This window comes from Leptodactylus fuscus, chromosome 1 (genome assembly GCF_031893055.1).
Source record: "Leptodactylus fuscus isolate aLepFus1 chromosome 1, aLepFus1.hap2, whole genome shotgun sequence".
Lineage (NCBI taxonomy): Eukaryota > Metazoa > Chordata > Amphibia > Anura > Leptodactylidae > Leptodactylus > Leptodactylus fuscus.
Window position 1 is genome coordinate 5,255,826 of NC_134265.1, and position 21,040 is coordinate 5,276,865.

At 48.1% G+C, this 21,040-nt stretch overlaps 2 protein-coding genes and 1 pseudogene across 2 annotated transcripts in view; 1 reads left to right on the forward strand and 2 right to left on the reverse strand.

Annotated features, from left to right (window-relative positions):
* The window catches only part of LOC142196930 (uncharacterized), a 21,029-nt gene extending 13,440 nt beyond the window's left edge, over positions 1–7,589 (reverse strand). Inside the window, exon 1 of the mRNA XM_075266911.1 lies at positions 7,476–7,589. Coding sequence (XP_075123012.1) covers positions 7,476–7,589 — 114 coding nt within the window. The remainder of the gene's footprint in view (positions 1–7,475) is intronic.
* Positions 1–21,040, forward strand: part of LOC142192831 (uncharacterized) — a 319,569-nt pseudogene that overhangs the window by 264,696 nt on the left and 33,833 nt on the right.
* The window catches only part of LOC142196919 (uncharacterized), a 106,000-nt gene that overhangs the window by 67,795 nt on the left and 17,165 nt on the right, over positions 1–21,040 (reverse strand). The window lies entirely within an intron of this gene.

A 21,040-nucleotide genomic window follows, 5' to 3' on the forward strand; every position in this document is an offset into this window, starting at 1 on the left:
TACCGGTAGCTGTATATATATATAGTGTATGTACCGGTAGCTGTATATATATATAGTGTATGTACCGGTAGCTGTATATATATATAGTGTATGTACCGGTAGCTGTATATATATATATATATATATATAGTGTATGTACCGGTAGCTGTATATATATATAGTGTATGTACCGGTAGCTGTATATATATATATAGTGTATGTACCGGTAGCTGTATATATATATATATATAGTGTATGTACCGGTAGCTGTATACAGTCTATGGAGCTCTGTATTGGGGTCTCTGCGCCCCCTCCCCATACACTAGAATATACCTGAGCCATGTGATACTGAGGGGCTGCAGAGGAGACATCACTAGGAATTACCTGCACATGCGCACAAGGCCTTTATGGTCCAGAACTGTCCGGAGGTAAAGGGGTTAATAATAATCCTGCCGGGACTGGCGCCGACCGCTGTATAGTAACCGAGGCTGCTAAATCCTGGTGGGCTACAGGACTTCCGGTGACGTCACGACCATGTGATCAGCCTCTGGTGTGGGCGGAGCTATTCAGGACTGTGCCGAGTTACACAGGAAGCGGAAGCTGCAGGGAATGGAGGGAAGAGACAGCAAGTGTGAGGGGGAGGGGGCGCAGGCTGTGTGTGAGTGTGATAGAGGGGGATGTACAGGAGAAATAAAGAGGAGATGGGGGTGCAGGCTGCCCAAGATGGAGAATTGGGGTTGCAGCTTGTGTGATAAAAGGGTTACATTGAGGGTACAGCTCTGTGTGAGAAAGGGACACGGGGCTCGGGCTGTGTGAGGTGAGAGAGGGAGAGGTGCAGGATGGGTGACAAATGGCTCAGTCTCATGAAGGGAACACAGAACATATGGGGGGGGGGGGGTTATTCATTGTGTTACATGGGGCTTGTGTCTCTGCTGTCACATCATATTCCAGAATGTCCTCTGGTTTGTTTTTTTATACATTTGACTAAAAATAAACCTCAGAACAATGTTTCTCTAGGTTTTTTTTTGTTTCTAGGTTTATGTGAGATCTCAATGGTGTGAAGACCCCGCTACAAGATCATTAGGTGCCAGTGCTCTAGACCAAGCGAAGTGCCCCCTACTGATCAAATGTCCCAACCGGGCACCTCCAAATAGGCAACACTTGTAAAGGTTTATAAAATACGGCTTTGTTTGGAGCCTTCAGTAACATTTATTTGATGGCCCCCCCCCCCCTTCAGTGCCCACATGTTATATAATGGCCCTTACTCTGCCTCTACATGTATGCAGCCTGCAGTAGAAGTGCCAATATTTTGTAATGCATTACATTAGGGATCAGACTCCCTGGGGTTCAAGGCCCCCCAGGGGTACACCTGCCCTATGCACCCCCATACACAGAATTAGAAAAAAGTTATGGGTGTCATAATACGGCGACTTTAAGAAGGAAAAAAAAAATTGGCACAGTTTTGGGTTATTGTTAAGGGGTTAAAATGTAAATAAAACCATGTAAATTAGTTTTCCCCGGAATTGTACCGAAACATAGAATACAGAGGAGAGACATAGAATACAGGGGGGACACACATAGAATACAGGGGGAGGGACATAGAATACAGGGGGGATACCTAGAATACAGGGGGGGGACACATAGAATACAGGGGGGACACATAGAATACAGGGGGGATACCTAGAATACAGGGGGGGGACACATAGAATACAGGGGGGGGACACATAGAATACAGGGGGAGGGACAGCTAGAATACAGAGGGGACACCTAGAATACAGGGGGGATACCTAGAATACAGGGGGGGGACACATAGAATACAGGGGGGACACATAGAATACAGGGGGAACACATAGAATACAGGGGGAGACATAGAATACAGGGGGACACATAGAATACAGGGGGACACATAGAATACAGAGAGGACACATATAATACAGGGGGGACACACATAGAATACAGGGGGGACACATAGAATACAGGGGGGACACATAGAATACAGGGGGACACATAGAATACAGGGGGGACACATAGAATACAGGGGGGACACATAGAATACAGGGGGACACATAGAATACAGGGGGGACACATAGAATACAGGGGGGACACATAGAATACAGGGGGGACACATAGAATACAGGGGGGGACACATAGAATACAGGGGGGGGACACATAGAATACAGGGGGGACACATAGAATACAGGGGGGACACATAGAATACAGGGGGGACACATAGAATACAGGGGGGGGACACATAGAATACAGGGGGGACACATAGAATACAGGGGAGACACATAGAATACAGGGGGGACACATAGAATACAGGGGGGACACATAGAATACAGGGGGGACACATAGAATACAGGGGGGACACATAGAATACAGGGGGGACACATAGAATACAGGGGGGACACATAGAATACAGGTGACGTCATTTTGGGCTACAGAGTAAATGCCATTAAAACAACAATAGCCTCTGATGCCTGCGTTGTAGAGGTGGATTGCCGACTGCAGAGCAAAGAGCAGCGGCGGGACTATTATGTGCTCCGGCAGAGTCAGAAAAGAGGGAGGAGCTGTCTCGCTGGAGGAAGTCTGGAAGTAAGAGAGAGGCAAGTATGATGGGGCGGTGGGCTAAGTTAGTTGGGAAGGTCTAGTAGTGGGCGGGATAGCTAGAGAGACGGAGGTTGAGGTAGTGCGAGTCAGCCTACACGTACCATGATGCATTTGCTAAGGCCTGGTTCACATCTGTGTTGGGTATTCCATTCAGGGAGTCGCTTGGGGATGCCCTCTGAACAGAATATTGAAAGCATTAAAGAGCGATGAGCAATGAAACCACATGGACCACATAGGCTATAATGGGGTGTGTGTATTTTCCACACGAATCATGCGGAGAGAAAAGTGCTGCTTGTAGGATTTTTCTTTCCACATTTTTCAAGTGGAATGGGGGGAAGAGACCCCCAAAGGAAATATTGCAGGTGTGAATCCACCTATTGCTAGTAACAACCAATCCCAGTGCAGTGTAGGTGCGACCCCTCAGGATCTAACACTAGCTGTTACCCTGGCCCCATGAGATGTCCATTATTAAGTATATACTATATATTCTTCTAACGTGATGTGGTCTAGAATTCCCTTCCCCCGCCTCTCCCCTTCCTATTCCCATTCCTTGTTTATTTGGGTCTTCCCCTCCTCCTCGGTCTTTCTTATGTAGGTTTTTAAAAAAATTTTTACCTTTTGAAATTAAAATCGATTTTTAACTAATTATATTCATTGTCCTGTTTTCATTTTAGATTTCTCTGTGGTCTATAAAAAACTTTCATCAAACAGGTTTTCTGGGCTGATGACCCCCCCCTCCCCTTAGGATAGGGTCACCAATATTGTATCAATGGGGCCCAGCACTTACAGCCAGTCTCCAGTGCTAGAACCTAGAAGGCTCTGTAGACTGTACAGTCATGGCCAAAAGTTTTGAGAATGACACAAATCTTCTCTTGTCACATGATCTGCTCCCTCTGGTTTCTGTGTGTTTGTCGGATGTTTTTATCACATACAGAAATAGAATTGCAATCATATTATGAGTAATAAAAGCTTATAGTGACAGAATGAGTTAATGCAGCGTTGTAATATTTGCAGTGTTGACCCTTCTTCTTCAGGACTCTGCAATTCTCCCTGGCATGCTCTCAATCAACTTCTGGACCAAATCCTGACTGATAGCAGTCCATTCTTGCACAATCAATGCTTGCATTTTGTCAGAATTTGTAGGTTTTTGTTTGTCCACCCGTCTCTTGATGATTGACCACAAGTTCTCAATGGGATTAAGATCTGGGGAGTTTCCAGGCCATGGACCCAAAATCTCTGTTTTGTTTCCTGAGCCATTTAGTTATCACCTTTGCTTTATGGCAAGGTGCTCCATCATGCTGGAAAAGACATTGTTGATCACCAAACTGCTCTTGGACGGTTGGGAGAAGTTGATCTTGGAGGACATTCTGGTCCCATTCTTTATTCATGGCTGTGTTTTTAGGCAAGACTGTGAGAGCGGCGATTCCCTTGGCTGAGAAGCCACCCCACACATGAATGGTTTCAGGATGCTTTACAGTTGGCATGAGACAAGACTGGTGGTAGCGCTCACCTCGTCTTCTCCCAATAAGCTGTTTTCCAGATGTTCCAAACAATTGAAAAGGGGATTCATCAGAGAAAATGACTTTACCCCAGTCCTCAGCAGTCAACTCCCTGTACCTTTTGCAGAATATCAGTCTGTCCCTGATGTTTTTTCTGGAGAGAAGTGGCTTCTTTGCTGCCCTCCTTGAGACCAGGCCTTGCTCCAAGAGTCTCCGCCTTACAGTGCGTGCAGATGCACTCACACCTGCCTGCTGCCATTCCTGAGCAAGCTCTGCACTGCTGGTAGCCCGATCCCGCAGCTGAAACACTTTTAAGAGATGGTCCTGGCGCTTGCTGGTCTTTCTTGGACGCCCTGGAGCCTTTTTGCCAACAATGGAACCTCTCTCCTTGAAGTTCTTGATGATGCGATAGATTGTTGACTGAGGTGCAATCTTTCTAGCTGCGATACTCTTCCCTGTTAGGCCATTTTTGTGCAGTGCAATGATGACTGCACGTGTTTCTTTAGAGATAACCATGGGTGACAGAAGAGAAACAATGATGCCAAGCACCAGCCTCCTTTTAAAGTGTCCAGTGGTGTCATTCTTACTTAATCATGACAGATTGATCTCCAGCCCTGTCCTCATCAACACCCACACCTGTGTTAATGGAGCAATCACTGAAACAATGTTAGCTGATCCTTTTAAGGCAGGGCTGCAATGATGTTGAAATGTGTTTTGCGGGATAAAGTTCATTTTCTAAGCAAATATTGACTTTGCAAGTAATTACTGTTAGGGCTAGTTCACACGTGAGTATAAGGGGAGGTTTTTGACAGCGGATTTCGCGTCCAAAACCTCCCCTTATAATGGTGGTCTATGGAGACCGCCGGGCTTGTTTTCTCCGCTAGCGGCGGGCTGCTGCTAGCGGAGAAAAGAAGCGACATGCTCTTTCTTCAGGCAGAAGCCGCGCGGGCTGCGCCGCACGGCTTCCGCCCGGCTGCAGCACCCTCCATGTTGGCTCATTCATTTGAGCCGACAGCGGAGGTGAAAGCCGCGACCGCGATGGTCGCGGCGGGCGGGTTTTGACAAGAGAGAGACGCGGCTCGCCGCGTCTCTCTCTGTGTCAAAACCCGCGCAGGCAGTTCACGTGTGAACTAGCCCATAAGCTGATCACTCTTTATAACATTCTGGAGTATATGCAAATTGCCATTTGGAAAACTGAAGCAGTAGACTTTGTAAAAATTAATATTTGTATCATTCTCAAAACTTTTGGCCATGACTGTATATAGGCGGTGGTGAATACTACAGTTCTGTACTCTGTTTATAGGCAGTGGTTAATATTACAGCTGTGTTCACTGTATATAGGCGGTGGTTAATACTACAGCTCTGTGCACTGTATATACTGTATTTTTCGGACTATAAGACGCACTTTTTTTCCCCCAAATTTCGGAGGAAAATGAGGGTGCGTCTTATAGTCTGAATGTGGGTGGAGGAGTGGGTTTGCAGCATGGCCGCGCTACTGCCACCGCTGGTTTTCTTCAGCGGCAGGAGCGTGACAATATGCAGGCCCCGGCAGCTAAGACACTCCCCGGCATCCGCCGGTCTATTACAGCAGATGCCGGGGACTGTCTTAGCTGCCGGGGCCTGCAGATTGCCGCGCTACTGCCGCTGAAGAAAACCAGCGGTGGCAGTAGCACGGCCATGCTGCAAATCCGCTGCTCCTCCACAGGTCCCGGCAGTCAGTTAGCCCCGGGGCCGGTCCCCACCGGCCCCATACCTTTAGTGATGCAGGCCGGTTCCTGCACGGCGAGGCCGCAGGAGCCGACCTGTTCCGATGACAGCCGGGAGCCTAATGAAGGCTCCCAGGCCTGTCATAGATATATATTACTATCGCGGCTGGTCTATGACCCTCCGCGATAGTAATGTATAGAATCTCCCATAGACGGCAATACACTTGTATTGCCGTCTATGGGACTTGCAATCAAATGATTGCAGGTTCAAGCCCCCTAGGCGGGGGATAATAAAATAGTAAAAAAAAAAAAAAAAACACTTAAAAAAAATATAATATAAAATAAATAAAAGTTCACCTCCTTTCCCTAGAGTACATATAAAAGTATAACATTACTGTGAAACATACACATTAGGAATCTCTGTGTCTGAAAATGCCCGGTCTACTAATATTTTTATGTACAGTGAACGTCAAAATCAAAAGTGCTAAACTGCCGGGTTTTTCTCTCTGTTTTGCCTCTGAATTAAATAAAAGGTGATCTAAGCAATAAACATTTCCCAAAATGGTATAACTAAAAAGTACATCTGGCCCCACATAAAAAACGCCCTATACATCCCCGTACAGCTGCAGGGTCACCTGTCAATGTGGCCTTGCAGCTGTTCCAAAACTACAACTCCCATATATTAAATATTTTACCATTTTTTGCCTGAAAATTTTTTTCCCCTATTTTTCTCCTCTAAAACCTGGGTGCGTCTTCAGTGGCTAATACTGCAGCTGTGTTCATTGTATATAGGTGGTGGCTAATACTGTAGCTGTGTTCCTAGTCATTGGGGGCAGGGCTGTAGTGCTCCAGCACCACCGCTATACCAGGGACACAGATGTCGGCTTCCAGCACCAGAGGCAACAAGCTATTCCCTCTAGGAATAAAAAGTAGATCACTGGGGATCTGTCTATTGGGCCCCACTGATCACACGTCCTGTTTCTCCCCTATATGATCCACAATGTGCGCTGCTGATTCCTTCATCTCTTTGAGATGCCAGAGATAATAATTCTGATCTCTACTTCTTTTCAGCATTCCCATAGAGATGAATGGCGCAGTAGTACAAATGTAGGACCCCTGTTTTGATGATGGTGGCGGTCCTAGTGGTCAGGATAGATATAGTGTCAGAGCTGTGGGGATTGGCCGCTGTAATAGGTACTAAGCTTAAAATAAAACCCTGTAAATAGGATTATGCCATGAAAAGTATTTATCTGTCCACAGGATAGGCGACAAATATCTGATCGGTGTGGGTCTGATGGCTGCGTCCCACTCAAGTCAGAGAGTTGAGGGGGTTCTTTTCATCTGCTTTGCATTGAGCCTGATCAAAGTCAGGCTGAATGTAGGTGTATCTGGTGGTGGACGGCGTCAGATATCACTGAATGCTGGACTTTGGCTATCTCCGGTGCACCCACTGAAGAGAATGGGGGTGCCGTCCACTACCAGTCATGCCTCAATATGCAGGAGGGGAAAATAATCTCCTGTTCTAGGGCTAAATGGGGGTCTCAGTGTTCAGACCCCACTGATCAGGGATTTATTTTCTAGTCTATACTATAGATGGTGGCCTTTATTGGGAAACAAGGTGGGAGAGACATTCCCTTTAAGATCCTTTTAAAGAGGGTTTTGATGACCAGGCATCTTTTACTGTTCCATCATACAATTCTGATGGAAATGTTGGATGATGGACAGAAGACATTATGGTCAGTATGATCAGGCACTCCTCGTAGATAAGGCACGATTCAGGGGAAATGTGCGCCATCTTGTATCCGCCATACGTTTCCCCCCATCATTTACGCCACATTTCGGGTCTTTGCAGATGCAGACCCCCCAAGTATAATGATCGGCGGACCAGGAGAGGTAAGGGAACGTAAAAAATACTGTTACTTACCTCTCCATGATCCTGCCAGGCCTCCTTCATACTTGTCTGACGTCTCTGACCTCACATGAACCAGGCCTGCTTCCCGGGTCATGTGACGTACGACGTCATTAAAGAAGGACGATAGCGGCGGCCGACAGCAAAGGAGCCGGGGAACAGGTAAGCAACTGTTATTTTTAATGTTTTTATTCCCCCGGGTCTCCAATTATTATACTCTGGAGTCTGAATAGACCCCAGAGTATAATAATTGTTTATGGGTGTCCACAGTGGGACATAATACTGTGTGCAGGGGTCACTATGGGGGATAATACTGTCTGCAGGCGCCACTATGGGGTATAATACTGTGTGCAGGGACCACTAAGGGACATAATACTGTGTGCAGGGACCACTATGGGACATAATACTGTGTGCAGGGACCACTAAGGGACATAATACTGTGTGCAGGGGTCACTATGGGGCATAATACTGTGTGCAGGGGACACTGTGGGAGATAATACTGCGTGCAGGGGACACTGTGGGAGATAATACTGTGTGCAGGGGCCACTGTGGGGGATAATACTGTGTGTGATGTGTATGTAGCTGAGCAGTCTGTGTGTGACGTGTATGTAGCTGAGCAGTCTGTGTATGACGTGTATGTAGCTGAGCCGTGTGTGTTGTGTATGTAGCACAGCTGTCTGTGTGTGACATGTATGTAGCGGAGCCGTGTGTGTGTGACGTGTATGTAGTGCAGCCGTTTGTGTGTGACGTGTATGTAGCGCAGCCATGTGTGTGACGTGTATGGAGTGGAGCCGTGTGTGTGTGACGTGTATGTAGCGCAGCCGTGTGTGTGACGTGTATGGAGTGGAGCCGTGTGTGTGTGATGTGTATGTAGCGCAGCCGTGTGTGTGTGACGTGTATGTAGCATAGCCATCTGTCTGTGACGTGTATGTAGTAGAGCCATCTGCGTATGACGTGTACGTAGTGGAGCCGTCTGTGTGTGATGTGTATGTAGCGGAGCCTTCTGTGTGTGATGTGTATATAGCAGAGCTATCTGTGTGTGACGTGTATGTAGCTGAGCCTTGTGTGATGTGTATGTAGCGGAGCCGTCTGTGTGTGACGTGTATGTAGCGCAGCCGTCTGTGTGTGACATGTATGTAGCGCAGCCGTCTGTGTGTGACGTGTATGTAGCGGAGCCGTCTTTGTGTAATATGTATGTAGCGGAGCCGTGTGTGTGTGACGTGTATGTCGGGAAGCCGTGTGTGTGTGACGTGTATGTAGGGGAGCCGTCTGTGTGTGACGTGTATGTAGCGCAGCCGTCTGTGTGTGACGTGTATGTAGCGTAGCCGTGTGTGTGTGTGTGACGTGTATGTAGCGCAGCCGTCTTTGTGTGACGTGTATGTAGCGGAGCCGTGTGTGTGTGACGTGTATGTAGCGGAGAAGTCTGTGTGTGTGACGTGTATGTAGCGGAGAAGTCTGTGTGTGTGACGTGTATGTAGCAGAGCCGTCTTTGTGTGACATGTATGTAGCGCAGCCGTCTGTGTGTGACGTGTATGTAGCGGAGCCATGTGTGTGTGACGTGTATGTAGGGGAGCCGTCTGTGTGTGACGTGTATGTAGCACAGCCGTCTGTGTGTGACGTGTATGAAGCGCAGCCGTCTGTGTGTGACGTGTATGTAGCGTAGCCGTGTGTGTGTGACATGTATGTAGCGGAGCCGTCTGTGTGTGACATGTATGTAGCGCAGCCGTCTTTGTGTGACGTGTATGTAGCGGAGCCGTGTGTGTGTGACGTGTATGTAGCGGAGGAGTCTGTGTGTGTGACGTGTATGTAGCGGAGCAGTCTGTGTGTGACGTGTATGTAGGGGAGCCGTGTGTGTGTGACGTGTATGTAGGGGAGCTGTCAGTGTGACGTGTATGTAGCGCAGCCGTGTGTGTGTGACATGTATGTAGCGGAGCCATCTGTGTGTGACGTGTATGTAGCCGAGCCGTGTGTGTGTGACGTGTATGTAGGGGAGCCATGTGTGTGTGACATGTATGTAGGGGAGCCGTCTGTGTGTGACGTGTATGTAGCGTAGCCGTGTGTGACGTGTATGTAGGGGAGCCGTCTGTGTGTGACGTGTATGTAGCGCAGCCGTCTGTGTGTGACATGTATGTAGCGGAGCCGTCTGTGTGTGACGTGTATGTAGCGCAGCCGTCTTTGTGTGACGTGTGTGACGTCACACACAGACGGCTCCCCTACATACACGTCACATACACACGGCTCCGTTACATACACGCCACACACACAGACTCCTCCGCTACATATAAGTCACACACACACGGCTACACTACATACATGTCACACACAGACTCCTCCGCTACATACACGTCACACATACACGGCTCCGCTACCTACACGTCTCACAAAGATGGCTCCGCTACATATGCGTCACACACAGACTGCTCTGCTACATACACGTCACACACACAGACTCCTCCGTCCTACCTCTTGTTCTATTCCTGAAGAAGAACCAATGATATTGGGGTCCACATCCACCTCCAGGAGAAAGTATCGCCTAGAAAACGCTCTGTGTCTGTATTGCGGCAAACCTGAACATATCCTGAGAAACTGTCCAACCAGACCTAAACCACCGCCGGGAAAACGCCAATGCCTGAGTGATTGCCGGGAGGGTCACTCAGGCACACAGGTACCTCCTAATAATATTGAAAAATGTTTACTCCCTGCTATTCTTGTTAATGGTAATAAAACTTTTGCATGTCAGGCGATGGTGGATTCAGGTGCCGCCATGAACTTCATCCTTGAAGTGGTGGCGCAAGCTCTAGGAATTGAATTAATTCCCTTGAAGTACCCATGTCAGGTATCTGGAGCAGATCTAACCCCTTTGTCTGAAGGGAAAATCTTAGCCCGTACTGCTGAGGTGCAGTTTTTTGTCGGCAGTTTACATGTTGAAAAAGTGTCATTTTTTGTTATGAAAAAACTGGCTGCAGACGTTATTCTTGGTTTACCCTGGTTGCGTGTACATAATCCAGTCTTTAATTGGGAAACTTCGGAGTTGGTTAGATGGGAGATTCCTGTACTTCTCATATTAATACTGTTTGTACTATCAAAAATGATATCAAAATTCCGGAATTTATTACCGAGTTCAAAGACGTCTTTGACAAGCTCAGTGCGGAGGCCTTGCCTCCACATCGACCTTATGACTGCGCAATTGATTTGGTTCCTGGAGCTAAACTACCCAAAGGTCGCATTTTTAATGCGCGAGCGCGAGTCCATGCGCCAGTACATTAAAGAGAGCCTATCTAAAGGACATATCCGACCTTCAGTTTCTCCTGTGGGGGTGGGGTTTTTCTTTGTTGAAAAAAAAGATGGTGGCCTCCGACCTTGTATTGACTACAGGGAATTGAATAAAATTACGGTCAAAGACCAACATCCTCTGCCACTTATCCCGGATCTTTTTAACCAGGTGGTGGGGGCTCGGTGGTTTTCTAAAATTGACCTCCGCGGAGCTTACAACTTGATTCGGATAAGAGACGGGGATGAGTGGAAAACCGCATTTAATACCCTGAAGGTCATTTTGAATACCTAGTTATGCCTTTTGGTTTGAGCAATGCTCCGGCGGTATTTCAACGTTTTGTGAATGACATTTTTAGGGATCTGTTAGGTAGATATCTAGTAATTTATTTAGATGACATCCTCATATTCTCACCGGATTGGGAGTCACATCAGCAACATGTAAAAGAGGTTCTTCTTAGGCTACGTCAAAACCACCTTTGTGCTAAGTTATCCAAGTGTCAATTTGGAGTCCAGGAGATAGGTTTTTTGGGATACATCCTTACTCCTGGTACCATTGGTATGGATCCCAGAAAGGTATCTGCAGTACTTGAATGGGAGAAACCTACTACCTTAAAAGAAGTTCAAAGGTTTCTAGGTTTCGCCAACTATTACCGAAAATTTATCCGAAATTTTTCTTCTATTGTTAAACCTCTCACCGATTTGACCAAAAAGGGGGTGGATCCTGCCTCCTGGACACCAGAGACGGAGGTAGCGTTCGCCACCTTAAAACAACTCTTTACTTCTGCCCCAGTCCTGGTCCATCCTGATCCTGAATTGCCCTTTATTGTAGAGGTTGATGCTTCAGAAGTAGGTGTAGGAGCGGTCCTGTCTCAGGGCACTGAACCATTTACCAACCTCCAACCTATCGCCTACTATTCCAGGAGGTTCTCCACTACCGAGGCCAATTATGATATTGGCAATAGAGAGCTTCTGGCGATTAAGTGGGCCTTTGAAGAGTGGAGACACTTCCTGGAGGGGGCCAGACATAAAATTACTGTACTGACTGACCACAAAAACTTATTATATTTAGACAAGGCGAAAAGATTAAATCCCCGTCAAGCCAGGTGGGCTCTATTTTTCACTAGGTTCCACTTTGTAATTACCTACCGTCCCGGTCTTAGTGGTAGTTCTGATGGGGAACCTGAAAATATACTTGCTCCTGGGGTGGTAGTGGCAGTTTTGACCTCGGATCTTGAAACCCGTATTCTCAACACTCAGGATGCTGCCCCTAGTGCGCTACCACCAGGTAAATTGTTTGTCCCTAGCCACCTCCACTTGGAGCTCTTAGAGGAGATCCACTCCTCTGTTCTGGCAGGTCATCCAGGCATTGCTGGTACTGGGAATCTGTTATCACGAACGTATTGGTGGCCATCTTGGCAACGAGATGTTAAAAATTTTGTTCATTCTTGCGAGACCTGTGCCAGATCTAAGGTGCCCCATGAACTTCCAGCGGGTCTTTTACATCCACTCCCGCTACCCAATAGACCCTGGTCACACCTCCATGGATTGTATTACCGATCTCCCTTCCTCTTAAGGGAAATCGGTAATTTGGGTTGTAGTAGATCGTTTTTCTAAGATGTCCCACTTTGTTGCCTTGAAAAAATTGCCTTCAGCTAAATTGTTGGCCTGGTTGTTTATCCGCCACATTTTACGTCTTCATGGTATTCCTTCAAATGTGGTGTCGGACAGGGGCGTACAGTTTGTGTCCAGGTTTTGGAAAGCCTTTTGTAACAGGTTGGGAGTCTCTCTTTCTTTCTCCTCAGCCTTCCACCCAGAGACTAATGGTCAAACAGAGAGATTCAATCAATCTTTGGAACAGTATTTGAGGTGCTTTGTGTCTGATTGCCAAGATAAATGGAGTGAATATTTGCCCATGGCTGAGTTTGCACTAAATAATCATGTCAACTCCTCGACTCGGTCGTCTCCTTTCCACATTAACTATGGTTTTCACCCCAGATTCTCCTCAGGAACAGGTAATGAATTTGCCTTTTCCTCAGTAGAGGACGTTGCTAAATCTCTCTGTACTGAATGGGCTGAAAGCCTGGCATCGCTGAGAAAAGCCCAGGCTAATCAAGTAAATTTCGCCAACAGAAAGCGCCGCCCTGGACCTGACTTTGTGGTGGGTGACAAGGTCTGGTTATCCACAAAAAATCTCCAACTTCGTGTTCCATCTTCTAAGTTTGCCCCGCGTTTTATTGGTCCATATCCCATCTCTGAAATAATCAACCCTTTGTCATTCAAATTACCACTTCCTAGGTCCCTCCATATTCACCCAGTTTTTCATAAGTCCCTACTCAAAAAGTATGTTCCGGCAATGGTCACTCGTTCCCCACCCGAACCTGTGATCGTTCAGGGGGAACTAGAGTATGAGGTGGAACGGGTCATTGATTCACGCAGAGTGCGGAATTCCCTTCAGTTCCTCATACATTGGAAGGGGTATGGACCAGAGGAGCGTGTTTGGGTGGCAGCCAGAGACCTTCACGCTTCTAGATTGGTGGAGAAGTTTTACCGTTCTTACCCTACTAAGCCAGGGGGTCCTCTTGAGGGTCCGGAGGCCCCTCCTCAAAGGGGGGGTACTGTCAGGATACGGAGTCGCCGCGGTCTCCTTGCTGCGCGGCGTCTCCCTGGGAGACGTGTTAGGAGTATATATGTGCTTAGGTCATTAAGGGTTAATCTTTTCCTTGTCTTCAGTCTCCATGCCGTTAGCCATCAGGTGTGTTCTCTGCTGCTATTTAAACCCCACCCAGGCATGGATCCTTGACAGCCATTCACTTTGGGTTTCCTGGTCCCCCTGCTCAGTCTGTTTCCCTGTCTGTTTGTATTCGGTCTGTTCCTTGGTTATATACCCGGCTTGTATTTTTGGCTATCCCTTGTCTTTTGATTTGGTACCTTTATTATATCTCCTGGCTTGACCTCTTGCTCGTCTGACCTCGCCTTCTCTTCTGTGTTTTGCTGGGACTTGTGGTCCTCCCTGGTTCCATGCTGTTTAGTCTTTTGTTTTGCATTGCAGTTACACTGTGCTTTCTGTTTAGGTGTGACCCCGTGACTCCAGTCCCTAGGACTTTCAGGGCCTCCTCTTCCCTTATCCTAGCCGCCGGGATAGAAGCGTAAGGAGTCGTGGTAGGCGCACTTCAATTAGGAAGTGCATTGGTCTGCCTCATCTCAGATACTACAGCATAGTTATAGCTGCAGGGCCTACGACCCCTTTTGACATTAGTTGCACATTGTTGCTTTCCCAGCTGTGTCACTTTGCACTGCCTGACCCTGACTCCAATCCTTACAACTATACTGTGTACTATACTGTGGTACTATACTGTATACTATACGTCAAAAGGAAAAGGGAATTTATACTCAGCCCATTCACAGTCCAACGCTTGACAATTCCACTCCTGCATATAAATATCTTCTGTCAGCCTTGCTCGGATACAAACTCCCACGGTCCGGTGCAAAAAGCAATACATCCAAAGATAAAAGGAGTATCCAGCACAGCCGTGTTCTTGATAAAATCTTCCTCTTTATTTTAGTACATGGTTCCAGATAAAAAGTATTCCATCATCACAACGTGTCACAAAGATATACAGTACGTCCAGGTTGACGCGTTTCGGAATTGTTATTCCTTTTTCAAAGCATGATCGTACACAACCTGCCCCTTCCCATTTGTAGTCCCACTAATTGACAACACACATGTTCATTAACCATTTCCTAGATATCATTAGTTAAGAGTACAAATGGGAATGAGGCTACACACCTATACAATACATCCTACTAATATTATAAGTGTGAAAGTTTGTGTGTTTGGATGTTTGTGAGTTTGGATGTTTGTTCCTCAATCATGCTAAACCGCCTGGACGGATTTGCGTGCAATTTTCCACAAACATAGTTTTCCCTTAGGATTGAGTCACAGGCTACTTTTGGTGCCACTAAACAACATGGCTTCCTAGCAGGAGACTCACAAAAGCAGGACTCCTAGCCCCAGCTATAGACTCACACACACTGCCTGGCATTTCCTGCCTCAACCTGCCTGCACACTCCTTACTGTCACCTCAGGAGTCGCCCTCACTCTACTCACTCACATTTCATATAGCTTTCCACAATACAACACATCACATTGTCTGACACAATACAACACATCACATTGTCTGACACAATACAACACATCACATTGTCTGACACAATACAACACATCACATTGTCTGACACAATACAACACATCACATTGTCTGACACAATACAACACAACACATCACATTGTCTGACACAATACAACACATCACATTGTCTGACACAATACAACACATCACATTGTCTGACACAATACAACACATCACATTGTCTGACACAATACAACACAACACATCACATTGTCTGACACAATACAACACATCACATTGTCTGTATCACGACATACACAATACAACACATCACATTGTCTGTATCACGACATACACAATACAACGCATCACATTGTCTGTATCACGACATACACAATATAACGCATCACATTGTCTGTATCACTACATACACAATACAACACATCACATTGTCTGTATCACTAGATACACAATATAACACATCACATTTGCTAGCCCACCAAACTTTTTAAAGCACTTTTACAGTTTCACACGTCTGTGTCCGCCCAATTCTCCAATCACTGCAGACGAAGTCGCGGGTAAAAGCTAGTGGGACATAATACTGTGTGCAGGGGCCGCTATGGGGGATAATACTATGTGCAGGGGCCGCTATGGGGGATAATACTGTGTGCAGGGGCCACTATGGGGCATAATACTGTGTGCAGGGGCCGCTATGGGGGATAATACTGTGTGCAGGAGCCACTATGGGAAATAATACTGTGTGCAGGGGTCACTATGGGACATAATACTGTGTGCAGGGGGCCACTATGGGGGATAATACTGTGTGCAGGGGCCACTATGGGACATAATACTGTGTGCAGGGGCCACTATGGGACATAATACTGTGTGCAGGGGCCACTATGGGACATAATACTGTGTGCAGGGGCCACTATGGGACATAATACTGTGTGCAGGGGCCACTATGGGGTATAATACTGTGTGCAGGGGCCACTATGGGACATAACACTGTGTGCAGGGGCCACTATGGGGTATAACTGTGTGTAGGGGCCACTATGGGGGATAGTACTGTGTGCAGGGGCCACTATGGGACATAATACTGTGTGCAGGGGCCACTATGGGACATAATACTGTGTGCAGGGGCCACTATGGGGGATAATACTGTGTGCAGGGGTCACTACGGGACATAATACTGTGTGCAGGGGCCACTATGGGGCATAATACTGTGTGCAGGGGCCACTATGGGACATAATACTGTGTGCAGGGGCCACTATGGGGGATAGTACTGTGTGCAGGGGCCACTATGGGGGATAATACTGTGTGCAGGGGCCACTATGGGACATAATACTGTGTGCAGGGGCCACTATGGGGGATAGTACTGTGTGCAGGGGCCACTATGGGGCATAATACTGTGTGCAGGGGCCACTATGGGGGATAATACTGTGTGCAGGGGCCACTATGGGACATAATACTGTGTGCAGGGGCCACTATGGGACATAATACTGTGTGCAGGGGCCACTATGGGACATAATACTGTGTGCAGGGGCCACTATGGGGTATAATACTGTGTGCAGGGGCCACTATGGGACATAATACTGTGTGCAGGGGCCACTATGGGGTATAATACTGTGTGTAGGGGCCACTATGGGGGATAGTACTGTGTGCAGGGGCCACTATGGGACATAATACTGTGTGCAGGGGCCACTATGGGACATAATACTGTGTGCAGGGGCCACTATGGGGGATAATACTGTGTGCAGGGGTCACTACGGGACATAATACTGTGTGCAGGGGCCACTATGGGGCATAATACTGTGTGCAGGGGCCACTATGGGACATAATACTGTGTGCAGGGGCCACTATGGGGGATAGTACTGTGTGCAGGGGCCACTATGGGGGATAATACTGTGTGCAGGGGCCACTATGGGACATAATACTGTGTGCAGGGGCCACTATGGGGGATAGTACTGTGTGCAGGGGCCACTATGGGGCATAATACTGTGTGCAGGGGCCACTATGGGGGATAATACTGTGTGCAGGGGTCACTATGGGACATAATACTGTGTGCAGGGGTCACTATGGGACATAATACTGTGTGCAGGGGCCACTATGGGACATAATACTGTGTGCAGGGGTCACTATAGGACATAATACTGTGTGCAGGGGCCACTATGGCACATAATACTGTGTGCAGGGGCCACTATGGGACATAATACTGTGTGCGGGGGCCACTATGGGGTATAATACTGTGTGCAGGGGCCACTATGGGGGATAATACTGTGTGCAGGGGCCACTATGGGGTATAATACTGTGTGCAGGGGCCACTATGGGGTATAATACTGTGTGCAGGGGCCACTATGGGACATAATACTGTGTGCAGGGGCCACTATGGGACATAATACTGTGTGCAGGGGCCACTATGGGACATAATACTGTGTGCAGGGGCCACTATGGGGGATAATACTGTGTGCAGGGGCCACTATGGGGTATAATACTGTGTGCAGGGGCCACTATGGGGTATAATACTGTGTGCAGGGGCCACTATGGGACATAATACTGTGTGCAGGGGCCACTATGGGGGATAATACTGTGTGCAGGGGCCACTATGGGACATAATACTGTGTGCAGGGGCCACTATGGGACATAATACTGTGTGCAGGGGTCACTATGGGACATAATACTGTGTGCAGGGGCCACTATGGGACATAATACTGTGTGCAGGGGTCACTATGGGACATAATACTGTGTGCAGGGGCCACTATGGGATATAATACTGTGTGCAGGGGCCACTATGGGGGATAATACTGTGTGCAGGGGTCACTATGGGACATAATACTGTGTGCAGGGGCCACTATGGGACATAATACTGTGTGCAGGGGCCACTATGGGGGATAATACTGTGTGCAGGGGTCACTATGGGACGTAATACTGTGTGCAGGGGCCACTATGGGACATAATACTGTGTGCAGGGGCCACTATGGGACATAATACTGTGTGCAGGGGTCACTATGGGACATAATACTGTGTGCAGGGGCCACTATGGGACATAATACTGTGTGCAGGGGCCACTATGGGGGATAATACTGTGTGCAGGGGACACTATAGGACATAATACTGTGTGCAGGGGCCACTATGGGACATAATACTGTGTGCAGGGGCCACTATGGGACATAATACTGTGTGCAGGGGCCACTATGGGGGATAGTACTGTGTGCAGGGGCCACTATGGGGGATAATACTGTGTGCAGGGGCCACTATGGGACATAATACTGTGTGCAGGGGCCACTATGGGGGATAGTACTGTGTGCAGGGGCCACTATGGGGCATAATACTGTGTGCAGGGGCCACTATGGGGGATAATACTGTGTGCAGGGGTCACTATGGGACATAATACTGTGTGCAGGGGTCACTATGGGACATAATACTGTGTGCAGGGGCCACTATGGGACATAATACTGTGTGCAGGGGCCACTATGGGGGATAATACTGTGTGCAGGGGTCACTATGGGACATAATACTGTGTGCAGGGGTCACTATAGGACATAATACTGTGTGCAGGGGCCACTATGGCACATAATACTGTGTGCAGGGGCCACTATGGGACATAATACTGTGTGCGGGGGCCACTATGGGGTATAATACTGTGTGCAGGGGCCACTATGGGGGATAATACTGTGTGCAGGGGCCACTATGGGGTATAATACTGTGTGCAGGGGCCACTATGGGACATAATACTGTGTGCAGGGGCCACTATGGGACATAATACTGTGTACAGGGGTCACTATGGGACATAATACTGTGTGCAGGGGTCACTATAGGACATAATACTGTGTGCGGGGGCCACTATGGGGTATAATACTGTGTGCAGGGGCCACTATGGGGGATAATACTGTGTGCAGGGGCCACTATGGGGTATAATACTGTGTGCAGGGGCCACTATGGGACATAATACTGTGTACAGGGGTCACTATGGGACATAATACTGTGTACAGGGGTCACTATGGGACATAATACTGTGTGCAGGGGCCACTATGGGACATAATACTGTGTGCAGGGGCCACTATGGGACATAATACTGTGTGCAGGGGCCACTATGGGACATAATACTGTGTACAGGGGTCACTATGGGACATAATACTGTGTACAGGGGTCACTATGGGACATAATACTGTGTGCAGGGGCCACTATGGGGGATAGTACTGTGTGCAGGGGCCACTATGGGGCATAATACTGTGTGCAGGGGCCACTATGGGGGATAATACTGTGTGCAGGGGTCACTATGGGACATAATACTGTGTGCAGGGGTCACTATGGGACATAATACTGTGTGCAGGGGCCACTATGGGACATAATACTGTGTGCAGGGGCCACTATGGGGGATAATACTGTGTGCAGGGGTCACTATGGGACATAATACTGTGTGCAGGGGTCACTATAGGACATAATACTGTGTGCAGGGGCCACTATGGGACATAATACTGTGTGCAGGGGCCACTATGGGACATAATACTGTGTGCAAGGGCCACTATGGGGTATAATACTGTGTGCAGGGGCCACTATGGGACATAATACTGTGTGCAGGGGCCACTATGGGGTATAATACTGTGTGTAGGGGCCACTATGGGGGATAGTACTGTGTGCAGGGGCCACTATGGGACATAATACTGTGTGCAGGGGCCACTATGGGACATAATACTGTGTGCAGGGGCCACTATGGGGGATAATACTGTGTGCAGGGGTCACTACGGGACATAATACTGTGTGCAGGGGCCACTATGGGGCATAATACTGTGTGCAGGGGCCACTATGGGACATAATACTGTGTGCAGGGGCCACTATGGGGGATAGTACTGTGTGCAGGGGCCACTATGGGGGATAATACTGTGTGCAGGGGCCACTATGGGACATAATACTGTGTGCAGGGGCCACTATGGGGGATAGTACTGTGTGCAGGGGCCACTATGGGGCATAATACTGTGTGCAGGGGCCACTATGGGGGATAATACTGTGTGCAGGGGCCACTATGGGACATAATACTGTGTGCAGGGGCCACTATGGGACATAATACTGTGTGCAGGGGCCACTATGGGACATAATACTGTGTGCAGGGGCCACTATGGGGTATAATACTGTGTGCAGGGGCCACTATGGGACATAATACTGTGTGCAGGGGCCACTATGGGGTATAATACTGTGTGTAGGGGCCACTATGGGGGATAGTACTGTGTGCAGGGGCCACTATGGGACATAATACTGTGTGCAGGGGCCACTATGGGACATAATACTGTGTGCAGGGGCCACTATGGGGGATAATACTGTGTGCAGGGGCCACTATGGGGGATAATACTGTGTGCAGGGGCCACTATGGGGGATAATACTGTGTGCAGGGGTCACTATGGGGGATAATACTGTGTGCAGGGGCCACTATGGGGGATAGTACTGTGTGCAGGGGCCACTATGGGGCATAATACTGTGTGCAGGGGCCACTATGGGACATAATACTGTGTGCAGGGGCCACTATGGGGGATAGTACTGTGTGCAGGGGCCACTATGGGGCATAATACTGTGTGCAGGGGCCACTATGGGGGATAATACTGTGTGCAGGGGTCACTATGGGACATAATACTGTGTGCAGGGGTCACTATGGGACATAATACTGTGTGCAGGGGCCACTATGGGGGATAATACTGTGTGCAGGGGTCACTATGGGACATAATACTGTGTGCAGGGGTCACTATAGGACATAATACTGTGTGCAGGGGCCACTATGGCACATAATACTGTGTGCAGGGGCCACTATGGGACATAATACTGTGTGCGGGGGCCACTATGGGGTATAATACTGTGTGCAGGGGCCACTATGGGGGATAATACTGTGTGCAGGGGCCACTATGGGGTATAATATTGTGTGCAGGGGCCACTATGGGGTATAATACT